Here is a 19,294-nt window from a genome sequence, read left to right as displayed (position 1 = left end):
TAGTCACAAAGCCAAAAAGGTAAATGAGCAAGAGGAATTTTGCTGATTTTAATTCATGAGATGGCATTTAGAATTGAACATGACTCTTTAAAAAGTGAGTTTATTCTTTAAAAGATAAGATCAGCATGTGTACACAAAACAAATGCATCATCCTAACCCTGGGTAGCTGCTGCACAGGTGGTCCTTGTACTATTTGGGGATTAAATAGAGGAAGGGACTTCAGTCACATGTACTAAGGGAATCAGGCACAGACAATATATCTGCCCTCGAAGTTTGCTCAAAAGGCCAAAATCTAACATAAGCCACTGGCTCTAACCAGAGGAGAAACAGAACACATTTGAGGAGAGGAAAAAAACTATTAATGCATTAACAACTTTTACCAGTCTTCCCATCCCACTTCTTAAACATTTTCTTAATATGATTATTTATGTATTACATTTACACGTAAGACATTACTGAGGACAGTGATTGAACAAACTTCTTCCTTCTAAAACACAAGAAAACAATCATTTTGTAATTTAAACTGCTAATCATATTAACACATAATGAACTATAAGTTTTTGGTTATAAATTTCTGTGATTTTTAAATTAAAACCTTTGGGGAAACAATGCTACTTACCACAGTTTTGCTCATCGCTCAAATCCCCACAGTCATCATATCCATCACACACAAGGCTGTAATTAAGGCACTTGCCTGTGTGACAGTGAAACAGAGTCTCACTGCAGTCTGCAAATAAAAGAAGCCACCAATGTGTCATCAGAGCCATATAGAATGCTATTGTAGTACAATATTTAACAAAAGTCAGTCATGGAAGGGACACCCTAATGGTAACCTGGCCCATACCTATTGTTCTATAGGTGAGAAGGTGGCACACAGAGATACAACAATCTGTTCAAGGCCATTTAAACAAGTGGCTCCCAAGCCAAGTGATTTTATCACTTTCTGATGTGTTTCTCTGACTTTCATTTTATGTCACCTGAATGATCCTTAATTGTTAAAGATGAGAAAAGGCATTCTCAATTCACCATCATTCCTAATGAAGTTCCTGTTCATGCAGAATAGACTTTAGTAACTCTTATGTTTTCTTTAGAGTTGAAAGTCTAGGTTTGTCAGTAGTAAGCATAAACATAACAAATAAAATAAGTCATTTAGATTATAGAGTTGTTATTTTCTTTCACATAAACATTACTGCTTAAGCCTATTGAGTGTTTCATAGTGTAATCCTCAAATAAGCAAGTACTGTCCAAAGACTACAGTGGCAAGATGAGAAGCGCTATGTAATCTCAGGATGCTCATAGTTTAGTGTTGAAATAAACAACGTTCAGGGGAAATGGTTTCTTGATTTTAATAAGAAAACAGTCTTGTCCTTCGGTAAACCAGAACTCCTATCCTGGTTCTGCCATCTACTAGCTGTGGGACTTTTAGTGTGTTATTGTTAGTTCAAGTCTAGGAGTCTGTGAACTGATCTATGAAACTGGGACAAAATCAGCCACTTAATAGGGTTTGAAAGAGGAGAGTTTAATGAAATAGTATGTGTAAGGCAATTCGATGGAAAGAGAATGTTCTTTTCAACAAATGATATTGGGACAATACCAGAAAAATATTTACAAATTATATATATATATATGATAAAGAAATTTGGATATCCGAAGTCTCTGAAGAACTCTTACATTCAATAATAAGATGAAAAAGAACTCAATTACAAATGGTCAAAAGACTTGAATAGAAAGTCTTCATGAAAGACATAAAAACACATGAAAAGGTGCTCAACATTATTAGTCATTAAGCAAAGGCAGCAGGGGTTGAGAGGGCAGGGCAAAACAAAGGAAAAAAAATAAGCTAAGGGAAATTAAAACTACAAGAAGATATAACTACACATCCCTTAAAATGGCTACAATGGAAAAGATGGATAATAGCAAGTATTGGCAAGGATTTTGAGAAAATGAATCTCATGGATCTCTGGTGAGACTATAAAATAATAATGCCACCTTGGAAAACTGGCAGTTTCTAATGAAGGTAACTGCAACCTTACCATACAATTAATTTGTGAATTCCACTCTTAGAAATCTACCCAAGATAAATTAAACACATATCCACACAAAGATTTATATATAGATGTTCATAGCAGCATTATTCATAAGCCAAAAACCGGAAAAAAATCCAAGTACTCTCTAACTGGAATGGACAAACAAAATGTAATATGCAGTGAAATACTACTCGGTGATTAAAAGGATGAAACTACCAATATATGTGACAGTATGGATGAACCCCAAAAAGTTATGCTATGTGAAAGAAATCAGATACAAAAATTACATATTATATGACTCGTTTATGGAATTCCCAGAAAAAAACAAACTTATATAAATAGAAGTCTGAGAAGTAGTTACAGTAGCTGAGGGATTAGACTTGATTCCACTACAAATGTGTGGGAGAGAAATTTTGTAAGAGATGCAAACATTCTAGAACTGTATTGTGAGGTTGGTCGCATAACTCTATAAGTTTACAAAAATCAATAGATGAAATTTATAGGATGTAAATTATACCTCAGTAAAGCTGTGAAAATGTTTAAAATCAATATATGTAAAGAAATCCGCATTTCACAGAAACTAGATTTCTTAAATACATTTTTATTTCCCTTATTTAAAGTAAATTAAGTACAAAACAGCTTGCTTAATGCTGGAGAAGGGATACAGAAAATGGGCAGAATTTCAGCAGAGTGGATGTAATGAAAAGTTTAGCATACTTCAAGCAGAGGAAATAGCAAAAACAAAGGAAAGAGGCAAAAGAAAAATAGGGCACATTTGAAGATCAGTCTACTTGGCTGATGAAAGCTAGAAATCAAGTAGTCAATGGTTCAGTCTCCTGAATTCCAGCTGATTGTTTCTCCTCAAGCAGAAGCCTGTATCTCATACAACCAGTAGCAGCCGCCACTTTACTGTAAACATCTCACACTAGATGACGATTCATTATCCAAAGCCTTTGGCATTGATCAGTTAAAACATTAGGTATGCCAAAATATGACACTTACATATACATGAATCATAAATTTCTGTTTCAAAGAGGCACTCCTCTAAAAAAAAAAACTTCTTAAAGTTTTCAGAATCACACCATTTTAGGAATGGAATGGGCCTTAGAAATCACCTGTTCAGTGTCTTCATTTGGAAGGTGTGTATGTGCACAGACACACACACGCATATATACATATAAGTCCACACTTATACGCATACAGAACTTTGTAAGTACTTTTTATTTTTCACTTCCCCCAGCCTGAATAATTTTCAAATAAGGACAGCCACCATAAGGGAAAATATAAGAACTAAGAAGTCCTAGCTATCACTTTGACAATGGTATTTTATCCCATTCAGCAGAGGGCGCAATTTCCCCACCCTGCACCCCGCTGCTGCTACCACACATGTGACAGCTGAGTAGAAAGGTTATGACATTGGTTCTCCTACCCACAAGACAGATCTGGGGAATTTGTGCATCAAGATATATACGCTACCTTGTGAAATTCTAAAAGATCTTTTTTATTTTTTTTGTCTTAATCTAAATTACCCTTGTGGGAAGTTTTGAGTCAACATGCTAGAATCAGCAATAGCCAGGGAAATAAGGCTTCTCAACTTGACCATCAGTGCAAAGTACATGCATGCATTCGCCCAGAGGATGGCGAACCGTGTTTCAGCACATTTTAAACCCTACAAGTTAATTTGTTTGTAAGCAGTACACTCACTTTTTCTGATGGTAGGACTACTGGGGAATGAAATACCCCTTTCAGAATCTGATTAACCTAAGAACACACCAAAAATTTCCAAAAGTTTCTTTGTCTTCTATGAGACCCATTCTAGGACCCCTGGTAATTCATACTAAAACACTGCATTGGAGATATTTTAAAAATTGATGTCCTTATTTATTAAATGACTTCATAAATGGAGAGGACTCAGGCATTTTTAAAAATCCTCATTGTTCTCCCTGGTGCGGATTCAACTTTCTACTGTTATAACTTGCTTGGTTAGAAACCATTTTTAGAAGTGAGATACAAACTGAGCTACATTTGGAAAACAATCTGTAATCTGTTACTTCCCTAAGGTCTGTATGATTAGTAAACTTGCAAAACCTTAACCAGAGGCACTGCAAAGCCAGAAATACATAGCAAATAGCAAAGATCACAGTGTCTCCTTTTATTGAAATAAATGTTTATTTGACCTGGAAAGAGGTGTTGTCAGCACAACTTGGGGCCAGCAAATCAAAATTTGCAAAAGTGCTTGCTGTGATTTTCTTGCTCAATAACAAGCATAATTTTGCATGACCTAAGGTAGATGTTTTTCTAGATACAGCTTTTTTTTTCTTAAGGAGAGCTTGATACAAAATGTTTCTTCTGAAATTCATGCATGTTAATATTGACTTCAGTTTGACGTCTTATATGGCACACAATTAATTCTTGTCTCTCAAAATTATCATTAAATTAAAGCAGAAAACTAACACACAGCCTTTTTCTCAAGGGCTTCTTTCAACTGTACGGTCTCTATGACTATAAACAGGAATGTGTTGCCTCAACTCAAGATGCAAGTACGGATGCTCAGTTTCCACCCACAGAAGATTAAATATGGAAAGGACCAGAGGTTATTTCATCCAACCCTCTCATTCTGAAATGACCAGAGGAGTTACATGGTCTGTCCACTGTTGCACAGCTCATTTACAGCAGAACCATGAGAAGAACCAGGCTTCTTGACTCTCTGAGTTCTTTCTACTACTGGCTTCCAGCTCTAGAAAAGGGTTTCTCCACAGCAGTATCATTGACATTTTGGACTGGGTAATTCTTTGTTGTTGGGGGCTGCCCTGTGCAGTGCAGTTTGTTTAGCAGCATCTCTGGCCTCTACCCACTAGATGCCAGTAGCACCTCCCTCCACTCCCACAGTTGTGACAATAAAAAAAAGTCTCCATGCATTGTAAAATGTCACCTAGAGAGTTGAAAATCATGTTGCACAATATACAAACATCACCTGAGTGCAAGGCCTCGCTTTAATCCCATCTTTTCCATCAGCTCTCTATGCAATCCAGCTTCTAGTAATCCTACTCTTTTTACTAGAAGGGCTCCCTGCTGCAACCTTTTTTTGTTTGCTTGTTTACATCAATTTTTTTGACTTTGTGATATTGCCTCTGTTATATTGTTTTAAAATACCATATTTAGGCTGGGCACAGTGGCTCACGCCAGTAATCCTAGCACTTTGGGAGGCCAAGGTGGGCCAATCACTTTGAGCTCAGGAGTTTGCAACCAGCCTGGGCAACATGGCAAAACCTTGTTTCTATGAAAAATACAAAAATTAGGCCTGGCGTGATGGCTCACGCCTGTAGTTCCAGTTACTCAGAAGGCTGAGGCTGGAGAATTGCTTGAGCTTGAGTAGTGGAGGCTGTAGAGCACCGAGATCACACCTCTGCACCCCAGCCTGGGCAACAGAGCGAGACTCCATCTCAAGAAAAATTTTTTTAAAGCATATTTAATAGTTTCTACGTGTATATGTTAGTTCCCTGATTAGACTAAAAGCCTCATAAAGAAAGAAACCATGTCTTAACAGTGTCTTTCTATTTACTAGGTAGCTAAAACATGATTCACACATAGGAGGAATTAAAGAATATTCAATAGTTTGATTGATTCAGTATAATCAGATTGCCACTATACAAAAAGTAAAATTTCCAAACATTTAATACTTCTTCCATTAGCATAGAGTGAGATTTTTTTATAATTTTGATGAAACTATTTCTAGCATTTACTTGCAGCTACATCTTAGTAGAAAGATTATTATAGATACAGTCATTTTGATGATTCAAACATCATTTGGAATATCAGTTTTTATGTTGTGCTGTTTATGCTGCCTCCATTCTAAAATAGCTTCATGTGGTGCTGCTTTTAAAATTGTTGTGCATATTTTAGTGTTTCTGTCTCCCTTACATGTATCAGCTGACACCATCAGCAGTCCCCATGACTTCCAGTGGTCATTCTCTGCACCTAGTAACAAGAGGTGCTGGGTGGGAGTGGAGGAACAATAAGATAACAACAGTGACAACAACAGTCATGACCACAAATCCTAGTGCTCTTTGAGACTTACTGCATGCAAGACATTGGTCTATATGCTTTATATTCAGTGAATCATTATTCTGAACAATTTGAGAGATATTCACTATTTATTGTTTCCACTGGACTACAGAAGAAACTGAGGCACAGAGAGGTTGAGTAACTTGCCTAAGTTATCAGAGGCAGGAAATGGTAAGCTTGAAACCTAAGCAGCCTGACTCAAGAATTTACAGTAGTCATTACTACACCATATTACACTCAGCGTATAATTAGATAACCACCATCCTCAAAAATAAGCCAATCAATTTTACGCAAAATTCACAGAAAATGATTTTCAAAAATATTTGATGGTCATTTTTACATGTCATAAAGTGTGTGAAGTTTGTGGCAGCTATTTCACTGTGACAACGTTTTCCTTGAGTTTCCAATTTAAAATTAAGAAGTAGTCATCTACTAAGAACTTGCTAGGTCCCAGGCACTATTCTAGGAGCTGGTTATAGACTCAAAAGATTACAGAATCTTAACAACAAAAGAGACACCAAGCACCTTCTGGCCCAGTGCTTCCAAGTCTGGCCGTCTGTTAGAATTACCTGGAGAGCGTTACAAAAGTACTGCTGCCTGGTCCCCACTGCAGACAAACTGAATCAAAATCTCTGCAGGTGGGGCTTCCTGGGGAGACCAGCATGCAGCCATCCATGATGATACCAAAAGCCAGGTTTACAGAAATGGCCTGCCTAAAGCCACAGAGATAGACATTTCTAAAATTTTCCTGATTTTTGAAAACTTTTCTACTACACCATTAAAATTGTTTCAGCGTTTGGAAATCTTTTCATTCAACAAATACTTAAGAAGAGATTGACAAGACGAAACCAGTTAGGGGAGAAAGTCAGTAAGTAGTCACAGACACCTGGAGTGCTCTTTAATAAATGATTACCTCTGAAAGCTGTAATACATCAAAATCAGTTAAAACATTTTCCTGCAATGTAAACGATCAGAGAATAATCTCATTAAAAAAAACTCATTCAAAAAAAAACTTTTTTATGGACAAGGACGAGTCAAAGGCAGACCAGGGGAGAGAAAAAGCACTAGATTTTGAACCATTTAAGACTGGGTTCAAATTTAGCGAACCATGGGCAAATGTATTCATTGCGCTAAGCTCTGTCTCTGCACCTGTTCAAAGGGGGTAGATAACACTTCCTCCGCTGCTAATTAAATCGAAGCATATAGGCAAAGGCTTCTAGCATAGTTTATTAGGTAACTCACAAATAATAAGTTTCTTTTCTCCCTTCCTTTGAACCTGACTAAAAAGGAAATTAACAACTCAATGAACTACACAGGCCACCTAACATGACCCATGTTTTATAAAAGCAGGCAAGTGCTTAGCTAGAGATCATTTTTGTACCTAATCCATAGAAGCATAATCTCCCCTGGCAGTCCTCCTTCTCGCCTACCTGAGAGAACCCTAGGAAGTAGTCATTTTCTTCTGCTCCTCATTGAGAACGCACAGCAAAACTTCCTTCTCCTCTCGTGAGTATCTGTGGGTTGCATTCACACTCTGATTCACATCCAAGGCCTAATTCAGACTTATACTATTCCTTCACCACAGGGCAGTGACAACAGGAGTATGGCACCCTCCATAAACACTCATGCTGAAACACCACAAGCACTTAACGTTAAAGCTCAAAAGCAGATGTCCTTGTAAGGTCAAAAACAATTGCATATGAAGCCTTCGATGCCCGTGTTTTCATGTAGAAGTTTTCTGAAGGGATGTATTTTCTCAATGGACCAAACAGATCATTTTTGTGGTATGTTCATGGGAAAGGGCCATATCTATTTTCCTTAATAAATGCTTCATCCCCTCGGACATTGGTAAATGCCTTGCAGAACAGTAACACATTGTTGACTAGGAAAATAAACCCCTTCAAATTTAATTTTAACAAATGCAGCAGAAATCACTTACAGGGTTCGGAGTGCAATGCTCAGTACAATTGAGGAACATATGATAAAATCATAGTCGGCCCACCACAGGAGATACAGGCACATGCAGAATTTGAACAATGCCATAACATGGGCCACAATGGGAGAATAGCTAGAGATTCTACCAAATTCCCATAAATTGGATATAATTATGTTGAATTATTTAAAGATCCCTATTTTGGCTGCTTTGCACAGTATCTTCTGCTAAGCCCACAGCAACACTTCCTAGTGTAAATATACAGCCTATAAAAATGTTTTTTATGTAAAATTGTGTGCCATGTGTTGTTTTGAAAAGAAAATTCCAAGTTGTAAAACACAAATGTCTTACTGAAAAGAATGTTTCCTGAAATATATGTGGCATAACTAAAGTTCCACGGGATACTAGATATTAGGCAGAATAAAAAATGCATGAATAAATGAACAAATAAAGGTGAGGATTCACATGAGAGAATAATTCTGATGAAATACAAAGTTAGGCAAACATCTTTTTTTTAAACTGCAGGATTTCTCAGAACCTCTACTATACAAATGTGTATTCTAACCCTCTAAGAAGTAGATCTGATAGAGAGTATTTCCCAAAGTTATTTTTTTTTTCAAGCATTATTCCAGACTCAGATCCTATATGGAACATCAGTTTGGGAAACACTGACCTGAAATGTTACTATGATAAACTGCCATTCAGTAGTTCTGCCATTCAGCAGGACAAAGGAGCATCCATCCTAGCCCATCAGAGGAAAGATGAGTTGGTCCATTTGGCAAACAGACCAAAAGAATTTTTCAATTAAGATCAGTATTCTCAAGCACTTACAACACCTTGGCAATTCCCATGAGGAGTGAAACACAGCTCTTGCCATACTAACTGTGGCTGTTTATATAACCCTTAAAGAACAATTAGAACACTTGCATATAGTGTTCTAATTGCATATAGTTCTGTTTTGAATGCTGATTACACAGTGTAATTGTTTTCTTTTTTTAACATACTAGGGGTGAACAAATAGGACACCAGCTTTGTTTACTACAATGTACTTCTTCAGGATGGTTTTCCCCTTCTTTCCAGTTTGTAAGTGCAAAACAACTTGAAATCTGAATCTATATTGGACAAACTGCTGGCCAATTAAGTCAAAATGACCAATCCATGGGGAATAAATTGAGGACACATAAGGCGGAATCTACTGATTAGTGGATTTTAAACAGTTAGTGCCATTGACTATCTCCAGGTTTGGAAGAAGCATAAAAAAAAAACAAACAAACAAAAAAAAAAAACAAGAGACTTTGTATTTACTGTGTCATGAAAGTTAAGAATCATTAGTGTGAAAACATTGCTATAAAAATATCCTTTTTTTAAAAAAATTGACCTTCATACTCATAAACAAAAATGAAAATTCTCACCCAAACAAAATAAACCAAAGCCTTCTCCCAATTTAAACCACTTTGTGCAAAAATGATGCAATCCCTCATCTGTTCCAGTGCAGTGTCTACCTGGTGAGTTCCTAATAAACCATGCCTTTGAAAGGTGTGCAAACATGCTGCTGTCATTCTGGGGGAAGATAAACATGTTTGCTCACTTTAGAAAGGCAAACCAAAAGCAGTCTACGCAAATGCCGATGGTTGTCAGGATTTGAGAATCCCTGTCCACTCAGACAAACCCCAAACAGCTTGTCACATACTGCAATGAGCCTCGTCACTCCAGTCGTCACAGTCGTTGTAGCCATTACATTGCAGTTTCCTGGGGATGCAGATTCCACTGGCACACAGAAAGCTCTCACCCCCTCCACAGAGCACTAAAAAAAAAGGGCAGGAAATAATGTCAGAATAAGATTTTTTTTTTAATTTTAAGATTACAAAAGATAAATACGTAGAAAATCTTCTTAATCTTCTTTTGCTGTTCAACAGATTTGTTTCCAAATTCCTTCAGTTTTATTGTCACCAATTTTTCTTTGGCATCCTAGCACATTAACTGGAAAATTACCTGGAAATCCTACAAAGAGTGCTTGCTTGTATGAGAAAAGCAGGAGATAGTTCACTGGTGGGCTTGCAGAGTGAGGCATCCATGTTCAGAGAGGAAGAGGGTAGCTTCATCAATTGCACAATTTATGTGGGGAGAATACCCAATGGGTGTATTTTTCTAAATAATTGAAAATTATGTCAAAGTAAAGTGCTACTAATTGAACCAACATTTAAAAACTCTACCTCTCTTAAAAGCTACTCTATGTGTCACAGAGAGAGTTCCAGTAAAAACAGAGTCAGTAAATGGATGTGTGTTTGAACATAGCATAGAGACCTGGTGCCCTGTATTTGAAACGTATTTACTTACCTTAATGAAAATGCCAGTTAAAATGTCAGCTTCTATTTTGGCATAAGGGATAGGAAATGGCATTCGCTAATAATATTTTCATTTCCTTTTCCTTAACACAGTTACATTTTTATATTTGTGCTTTTAATATTTTGGTGCTCTTTTTCTTTTCAAAATGCAATAAATACTCCACTGCTTCAAAATTATAGTAGACAATAAATTTAAGACAAAAAGATAGAAAATTTTTCAGGAAGACCATTAATAAAAGGATAAATCAGCTCAATCAAGTGGATGTTAAGATAAAAAATATTTGATAACGTGCACCAAATGCCTTTTAAGTGTGCATAATCTTTAACTCAGCAATCATCTTATTTCTCAGACTTCATAAAAAGGAAATCATTATGAATATGTGTTTTATGTTTAATGATATTCAAACCATCATTGTTTAAAATGAGGAAACTATGAAATAACCACTATGCAATATTAAGGGGCTAGTTAAATAAATTTTGACACCACGGTAATGAGGAATACTATTACAGCCACTGAAAAGTATATTTTAGAAAATACTTAATGTCCTAGGACAAAGTTCAAGCTACTTGAGATGAGAAAACACCAACTGGTCCTAGAAAACAAAATACAGTTTGGCATGGGGAGAGGTATATTATCTTTGGTATTAGGATTAAAGTAACTTTACTTTTTACTGTATTGCATTCAGTATTTTACAAATGTTCTTACAATGATGATGTTTTATCTTTTTATCTGAGAAAAAAGTAACTTTTTTATGAGCTCCAGTTTCAGATAAGAAAAGTTAAGTAGAACCTTCAAAAATCTCCTTCTGTCTCTCTCTCACCTTCCACCAAAGCTTTTGTGCGTGTGTGTGCGTGTGTATGTGTGTGTGTCGGCTGTGTGGTGAGTTGCCTGGTCACTGCCATCATTCCCTGCAGTATGTATTCCTTGATAAGATGAACCTTGTTGACTAGTTACAGGAAATCCAGGAATATGGAACACTTTAACTCAGCAATAGAAACAGAGAAAAGTACAGGCTGAAAGTTCCAGTCAGTGAAGCCCATGTCTGTTATAGTTCCCATCATGTTCCTAGGACCCAGTGGAATGGTTGGCACTCAGGAGGTTCTCGATTAATATATTTCCAACCCATGTTCCTGGGACCCAGCCAGTGGCTGGCACTCAGGAGGTTCTTGATTCAATGGAAAAAGTTACCTAAATCCCTAATAGAAGAATATATTGCCATAAAGCATAAAAAAACAAAATTAATGAATTATTTCCCAATACTATCAAGGAAATCAGCATTTCAACTCATTGAACATTATGCATTAGTTGATCTGGTAAGTTTCTTATGATGCTACTTCATGTAACATTTTCACAATATCAACAGCAAAAGCCCAATTTTCCATTATAGTCCATAATTTCAGTATCAATACAAATTACATCTATGGATTTCAACTGCCAAAATATCTAACATGTTTAGTATGATGTCTGCACAGGAGTGCACTCCTATAGCTACAAATACAGACTCCTAAACGATTCGTAGAAAACCAGACCTAAAATGAAAAACCAAAATACTAAGATTTTACCCATCCAGTCTGTACAATATCCTCTCTCTAGGGTTAAGAGAAAGTTTGAAAGGAGTGTTTATCCTATTGTGAGATTGTTTCTGTATCATACTAGAGAGCGCAAAAATTCCATATGTCTGCATTTTAGCAGCTGCAATGCCTCACAAGAATTATTGCATTCCCCACTTATGGCTCCGATGATTCCTCAGGAAATGGAGCTGAAAGCTCAACATTCAATAGCTCCTAACCTCTAGATTTTATCTTTAAGGCCCTACATATTTGACCCCAGTAAAGCCATTTCTTGCATAAGGTCATCTCAAATCTGGATCAAATTTAAAATCCAGCACAGCTTGCACTGTTTTGATTATTGATATCCCCTGTCTTGCCTGATTCCGCAGAAACTGACTTCTTTTGTGTGGTTCCTTATCTGGAAGTGTGGCTGTCTTTGGTTTTAGGGTATCATAAATTGTTACTTTATTCTTGTTCTTTCTTTGAAAGTTCACAGTTTTAGTAGTTAATATTACTTTTATAAAACTAGAATAATTTTTGTATAATCTTTCTGTTTCATTTCTTCTTAACCTGTATTCAGAATTTCCACTTGTATAAAATGTTCAATTAATAAACTACTACAAACATATTTTGTTTGGTAGTTTACAAATGAAGGAAATGAAGTGTCATGAGGTCGACATTGAAATGGACCAAAGCCATATAATTAGGGGAAGATTAAAAACACCCCAAATCCCAAGCTAGGATCCAGGCCCAATCCTCCATGCCACATCCACTTCCTTGTTCCTGGTGCTTGTGCAATAGTGTAGTTGGTTGATACTCGGCCAGTTTAAGGGCACTAGATTTGAGTAAAACTTCAACATTGTCTTTATTTTTCTCTCTAAACAAAAGACAAATGTCTGTCTTGCAGTGAATTGGATCCAGATGAGATGACATTCCAAGTCAGTTCTACTTTTTTTGAACACCCTGAGAGAGCTTTTATCAGGTTTCTATAGAGATTTTTCTACCATAAATATCACTGTCTTATAACAATCATTTTCCAACAGGCTTTTGAGTTTTCTGAGAAGTCATGCTATACGATCTTGAAACTATTTCCACTAACACCATCTATAATTCTAAGAGGTGTATGTTGGAATTTAAATCAATGGCAGATTAATAACTGGAACATTCATTCATTGATTGAATATATATTTACTGAGTGTCTACTATGTGCAAAGTACTATTCTAGCCTCTGGTAATATAGCAGTGAAGAAAACAAACAAACAAAATCTCCAAATAGAGTATATATTCTACTGATCATCATCTGATGAAGATAATTTTACCAAGTAAAGATACTTCACTGCCAAAGCTGACTTCTACTACACATGTGATAGTTAATTAATACTGCTGCAAAAATAGCAGTACATAAAGTTATATGGCCTAAAAAGCTAGTTTACATGTCCAGATGATAGGGACAATTATGGATCCCCTGGACTTCAGAATGACACGGATCTTCAAGAATACATACCCAAAGGATGATCAGCTCTTTTCAGTATTCTTGTCTCTGACAATGGACTGCTAAAATAATAATCCCTAGCCTGAAATCACCCTGAGATTTTCTGCAACTGCTTCCAGCTTCCTAGGCTCTCTCTGTCTGTGTATCAATATTATTGGCAAATGCTGTCATTATTCTGGTTGTTAACTTTTAGAGTCCTTTTCAAAAGTTACCCACCAGCCTGCCACTGACTGTATGTTGCTCTTACTTGCCCTGTCTTTGAGCCCTTGCTGAAAGTCAAAAGCTCAGCTTCAACTCCCCCTCGGAGGAGAAAGCTGACCCAGCTCTGCACATCACGTGGGCCTGTGCTGAGAGCCTGTCAGCACTGCGTTCTCCATGCTGCTCGAAATCAAGTACTATAAACCACTATTGCCCTTACCTTTTATAAGGTTATGTCATTCGATGAAAAAGACTGAGTGTAATATTTCAGCTGCTGATACAAGAATACTTCTTGGGGAGAGCACTGTATCTTTGGGCACAACAGATTGGTAAAACGATTGGGGTAAAAGACAAGAGGTGAGAGAGGAGAGAGAAAATCTAAGAGTGTGTTCAACCAACCCAACATGGATTTTACCCTGCCTTCTGAGGAGGTGAGTCGTATTAGGTGGAAGGCCCTTCATTTGGCTGAAATTAAGATATTTCGGTAGGTATGGATGAGGGTCTGGAAGCTCTGAGTACAAAAGGAGTGAAGGGCCGGGTGCAGTGCCACATATCTGTAATCCCAGCACTTTGGGAGGCTGAGGTGGGCAGATTGCTTGAGGTCAGGGGTTCAAGACCAGCCTGGCCAATATGGTGAAACCCTATCTCTAATAAAAATACAAAAATTAGCTGGGCATGGAGACATGTACCTGTTATCTCAGCTACTCAGGTGGCGAGGCAGGAGAATCAATCACTTGAACTTCGGAGGCGGAGGTTGCAGTGAGCCAAGATCATGCCACTGCGCTCCAGCCCAGATGACAGAGGGAGACTCTGTCTCAAAATAAATAAATAAATAAATAAATAAATAAATAAATAAATAAATAAATAAATAAATAAAAATAAAAAATAAGAAGAGTGAGAATTCCCACAAGGAGAAAGAGGAGCTGGTGCCACTGGCACTGTGCTGAGGGAGAGATAAATTTGAAAAGGTGGCTGAGTATCCATTAGAAGCACGGTATAGAGAAGACCCTTTGGAAAACAGAAATATCTAATGACATATTTTAAGTTATTTCCTGAGGAACTGGAGTTATAACACACGCCTTCCTCCCTCTTCAAGGCTTGTGTTGCCCTCTGATTTATGCACTCATTTCTTTAGCATTCTGTATTATTACAGAATAACTGTTATTCTGTATATTCTATAATAATTAATTATTATAGAACAATTAATACTATTCTGTATTATGTATTATTGAATATAGAATAGCTCCCTTGCCTTGGGAAGCTTATACTCTAGAATGATAAGCTATATCAATAAACATAATTTTAAAATTCTTGTATATCACACAAGATGTTAATAAGTGCTATGAAGAAGAGAGTACTGCAGGGTAAGGCAGATATAGGGTATAGGAGTGGGGTAATAATATTATTAATGTTGGCACCCAATATCAATTAGGGTACCAGGGCAGGCCTCACTCCAAGCTGACATGTGAGCAACAACTTGAAAGAGGCAAGGGAGTCTCAGGAAGATTCAAGGAAGAGCTAGTGCAAAGTTCCTTGGGCAAGAGTCTGCCCAGCAGGTGTCAGGATCAGCAAAAAGACCTGTGTGGCTACAGCAGCATGAGCAGGGACCAAGCACAAGAATGAGGCCGAGCAGGAGGGAGGGTCCAAACACACAGGGCTCTGCAGGCCTTTGTAAGGACTTTGTAACTTTAACACAAGAGTCATTACGTGGTTTTCGGTAAAGAGTGGCATAATCTGACTGAAATTCTTAAAGGATTGCTCTGCCTATTGTGTTAGAAATAGACTCTAGGGGTACAAGGGAAGAAGTAGGGATAGCAGATGGGAGTCTATTTATCAAGTAGCTGTGGAGGTACTGCGACATGAGTGGATGCTGGATGTACAAGTCATGTACCATCTAACAACATTTTTCTTAACAATGGACTACATATACAACAGTGGCCCCATAGGATTACGGTACCAAATTTTTACTGTACCTTTTCTATGTGCAGATATGTTTAGATACACAAATGCTTATTGTGTTACAACTGCCTAGAGTATTCAGTACAGTAACATACTGTACAGGTTTGCAGCCTAAGAGCCATAGGCTAGACTGCACAGCCTGGACGTGTAGTATGTTCTAAATCTAGGTTTGTGTAAGTACACTCTGATGTTCGCATATGACGAAATCACCTACCAACACACTTCTTAGAATGTATACCCATCGTTAGGCAATATATGACTGACCGTACTAACTTCTGACTATAGGTTGGCTCAGGTCAAATCAACAATGACCATCCTTGAATACCTAGGAGCTTGGGAAATTTCAAACTTTCTTTTGAAAACAGAGTATCATCCACATCAAGAATATACTTACAATCTAAAAATTAACTCAATCTATGTCTCTCTGTCCCTCTAATCCCATCATTAAATGTGGCTTCCTCAGAAGAAGTATCTGTTTTCCAAGCTAAGCAATCCTTCTCACTCTTTTCTTAGACATCTATTAAATGTAGGGCAGGCACTATACTAACCACTTCTAATAGTGCCAATGCCCAAGACCATCAGAATTGCAGTCTTCTTTAAAAAACAAAAAACTGTTTTATTATAGCTCACATAATTTATATTCACAGAAGATTTATGTTTGCTGATTGTCTCCCTTTCCCTTCTAGAATATAATTTCCTCGAAGAAAGGCATTTTATCAGGTTTCCTTACTGCTGTACCCTGAGTCTAGAATAGAACTGACACATTATAGGTGCAAGTTAGATATCTGTTGGATAAATAAATGAAGACTGAAAATAGGAGTTGTCTATGGAGCATGACTAAATGATTGCTCCTATTTCTTGGTTCTCAATGGCAATGAATATTTACAACCTTATTATTTTCATTGCTGGGAGAATAAACTACTGATGCAGGATAAAAATCCCTCTGTGTTATAGTGGGATGCTCATTCAAGCCTGCAGACACATCTGGCTTATGAGTGGCATCTGCTCTTAGTAGGACAACAAATGGCCCTCCTACGGAAAATAATCTTCCCCACTGGCCTGCGATGATGTGTCTAATATTCCACCCCTGACACCCACACTACTCATACTTTGGGTTAAAATGGTAGGTTTTAGAAGAACTCAAGGTTAGCAAGGAAAGGGGCTTTGGGGCCACATCATGGATTAAAGGGGTATATTCAGTTTCCTACTCCATTTCAACCAAAGAGCTCTACTGTTGGCTGCTTTACACATTTAAGTCCATGGAAAATTTTCTTTAAAAATGGGCTTTTGTAGTCAAAAACAAGTTTAAAAACTCATTCACCCTTAAGATTTTGTGTTCAGTTGAATACTTAGTTCCTAATGTAATTACAGACGGTTTAGCTTTATGTTATCATTAGCTTTTATTATACTTAGACTTGAGAAATGAAACATAGAATGAGTGACTTTTAGGGGAAGAGGGGGACTCAGGAAAGGTATAGAACATGAAGACTCAGAGTAAAACGTGATACCTAGACCCTCAAATTGAGCTCAGAATAGCCCTGCTTGAAGGTGTACAGTGTGTGGATTCAATGCTGTTACACCAGGGTACAAGAAAAGCCACATTATTTTCTTAAATAAAATAAATTCATACTTCCCCACTCAAAAAGCTGATGAGAAAGATCTCTCAGGCACATTTTGCAGGAGTCTCTCCCTCCTTAGGATGGTACAAGGATCCAAGGGGCTTACATGGAACCTGGAAGAACAAAGGAAGGACCTCTAGCTTTCATTCCTCAGAGAACTGCCAGAGGCTCATGGCCCCTAAGTCCTTAAGTGACTGCTAGACAGAACGTGTCATTGTGTCTGTGCCAAGCCAGGGTACAGGGCCATGGTCCCTAGGGTCCAGCTTTCCTGGATGCCCCATACAGCCATTCCTTTTGGAGGTCCAGCCTCTTCTACAAGCATGTGAGCACTGGTCTCTGCTATATAATGGGAATGCCAAAGCCTTAGGGTATGTCTCCTACATCTCCCTGCTTCCTCCTCCACCCTCCAGACATTTCTCTCTATGCCACCCAACCAGAGTGACCTGACACAATCTCTTCTCAATCCTTCCCTCCTCAATGTTCCTTTCCCTTTCCAGAGTCTGTAGAGATGAAAACACACTTTTTGTTGTTGTTTTCTTAGTAGATTGTGCTATTATACTGATGTTTCCTTCATTACAAAGAATGCAAAGGTCTCCATTAGTACCTTTTACCTTACACATTTTTGTTGAAAAGTAGCATATGACAGGTGGTTGGTAAATGCCTGCTGAATAAGTGCCCTTAAGGAGCTCTTAATGTCAATATTCTAAAAAGGCAATGTCATGATGACATCTTCTTTTATGGGCTGCAGGTTTCACCTTGCTTCAAAGACAAGGCAAAATCAGTCCCTTCACAACAATACAACTCTTTCATTCAACATTCCTTGATGTCTTTTATTTATCTTTTAATTAGTGAGAAACTGTCTCTGTCAAACAAATGTTCAGAAAAAATCCCAAACAACTCCTGAACTTAAGTCAACTCATTGGTTCATGTTTTTCTTTTGAAATAAAGCTATGCTTTGATTCAATGAAAACTTTGCCATCTGGCCTTCAGCTTAAATTCCTAAAACTAAGAGCTAAGTATACTTATTGCCTGCCTAATAGCATGATGATGGAAGAGCTATTACTCTATTAAAAAAAAATTAGTCGTTATAATATCTTCTAAAACATTGTCAAGAAACAACAGAATAGATCTGTAACTGGTGGCACTCTGATAGGAGAGAGAATGTAAATAGAGTTTAGAAGACATTCCAATGTCATCATTCAACATTTCAAGTACAATCACAGTAAAAAATCCTACCCAGTAGATTTTAAATCTAATTAAACAAAGTAGAAAGTTTTTTTTAAAGGCAGAGTAAAAAGCAGGAAGCCAAGCTTTATGATCAGAGACTGCTAGAAACAGACTGCCAAGCAGAAATCCAAAGAATCTTAATTACATTTCAATGTTGGAAGGAAGGAAGAAAGAAAGGAAGGAAGGAAGAAAGGATAGAAGGAAGGAAGGAAGGAAGGAAGGAAGGAAGGAAGGAAGGAAGGAAGGAAGGAAGGAAGGAAGGAAGGAAGGAAGGAAGGGAAAAGTCCTAAATATGACCCGGAAGCATTTTTTTTAAATCGTTGGAAAATAAGATGTACCTCATGATTGTGTTATTTATCATTTCCTGAACAGAAGTGCAGTAACATAACTTCAAATTTCTAAAGTACATGGACAATTTTTAAACTTTGTGCTTATTACCTGCCTCTCGATGAGTCAGACAGATGTTTCTAAATTCAAAGATAATTTCTCATTTAGGTTTCTTGGAAGGTGCTACCTTCTGAATTTGCTTTAGGAAATAAACACTTAGTTTCTAAAAAAAAAAAATTGTGTTTAATAATACTTTATTTTTGAGATTTTTCCCCAATTATAAGGCTGTCCGAAGTGACATTTTGCATTTAGTCACTATGAATCATAAAGTGATGACAATGGAACAACATATAAACTACCTTTGACAAATTTTAAACAAATACAGGATGGTTTCTATAAAAGAGTTAAATAATTGCATATAAATCTAAGATAAATAAAGGAGATATATTTTATTTGGAAAGAAAATAATCTCTTGCATTCATATGGTAGTATCTGAAAAGCTATATATATTAACTTTTTTTCTAGACCTTTTTTAAATGCATAACTCAGTC

General features: G+C 37.1%; 1 protein-coding gene across 5 annotated transcripts in view; it reads right to left on the bottom strand.

Annotated features, from left to right (window-relative positions):
- The window catches only part of CORIN (corin, serine peptidase), a 266,093-nt gene that overhangs the window by 79,978 nt on the left and 166,821 nt on the right, over positions 1 to 19,294 (bottom strand). For all 5 annotated transcript variants that reach the window (XM_011927324.1, XM_011927327.1, XM_011927328.1 and 2 more), the window contains 2 exons: positions 9,716 to 9,829; positions 620 to 727 (listed from right to left, as the gene is read on the bottom strand). In XM_011927324.1, coding sequence (XP_011782714.1) covers positions 620 to 727; positions 9,716 to 9,829 — 222 coding nt within the window. The remainder of the gene's footprint in view (positions 1 to 619; positions 728 to 9,715; positions 9,830 to 19,294) is intronic.

This window comes from Colobus angolensis, unplaced genomic scaffold, assembly GCF_000951035.1.
Source record: "Colobus angolensis palliatus isolate OR3802 unplaced genomic scaffold, Cang.pa_1.0 Scaffold71, whole genome shotgun sequence".
NCBI classification, from domain to species: Eukaryota; Metazoa; Chordata; class Mammalia; order Primates; family Cercopithecidae; genus Colobus; species Colobus angolensis.
Note: the sequence above shows the minus strand (reverse complement) of the source record. Positions and strands in the feature narration are given on the sequence as shown.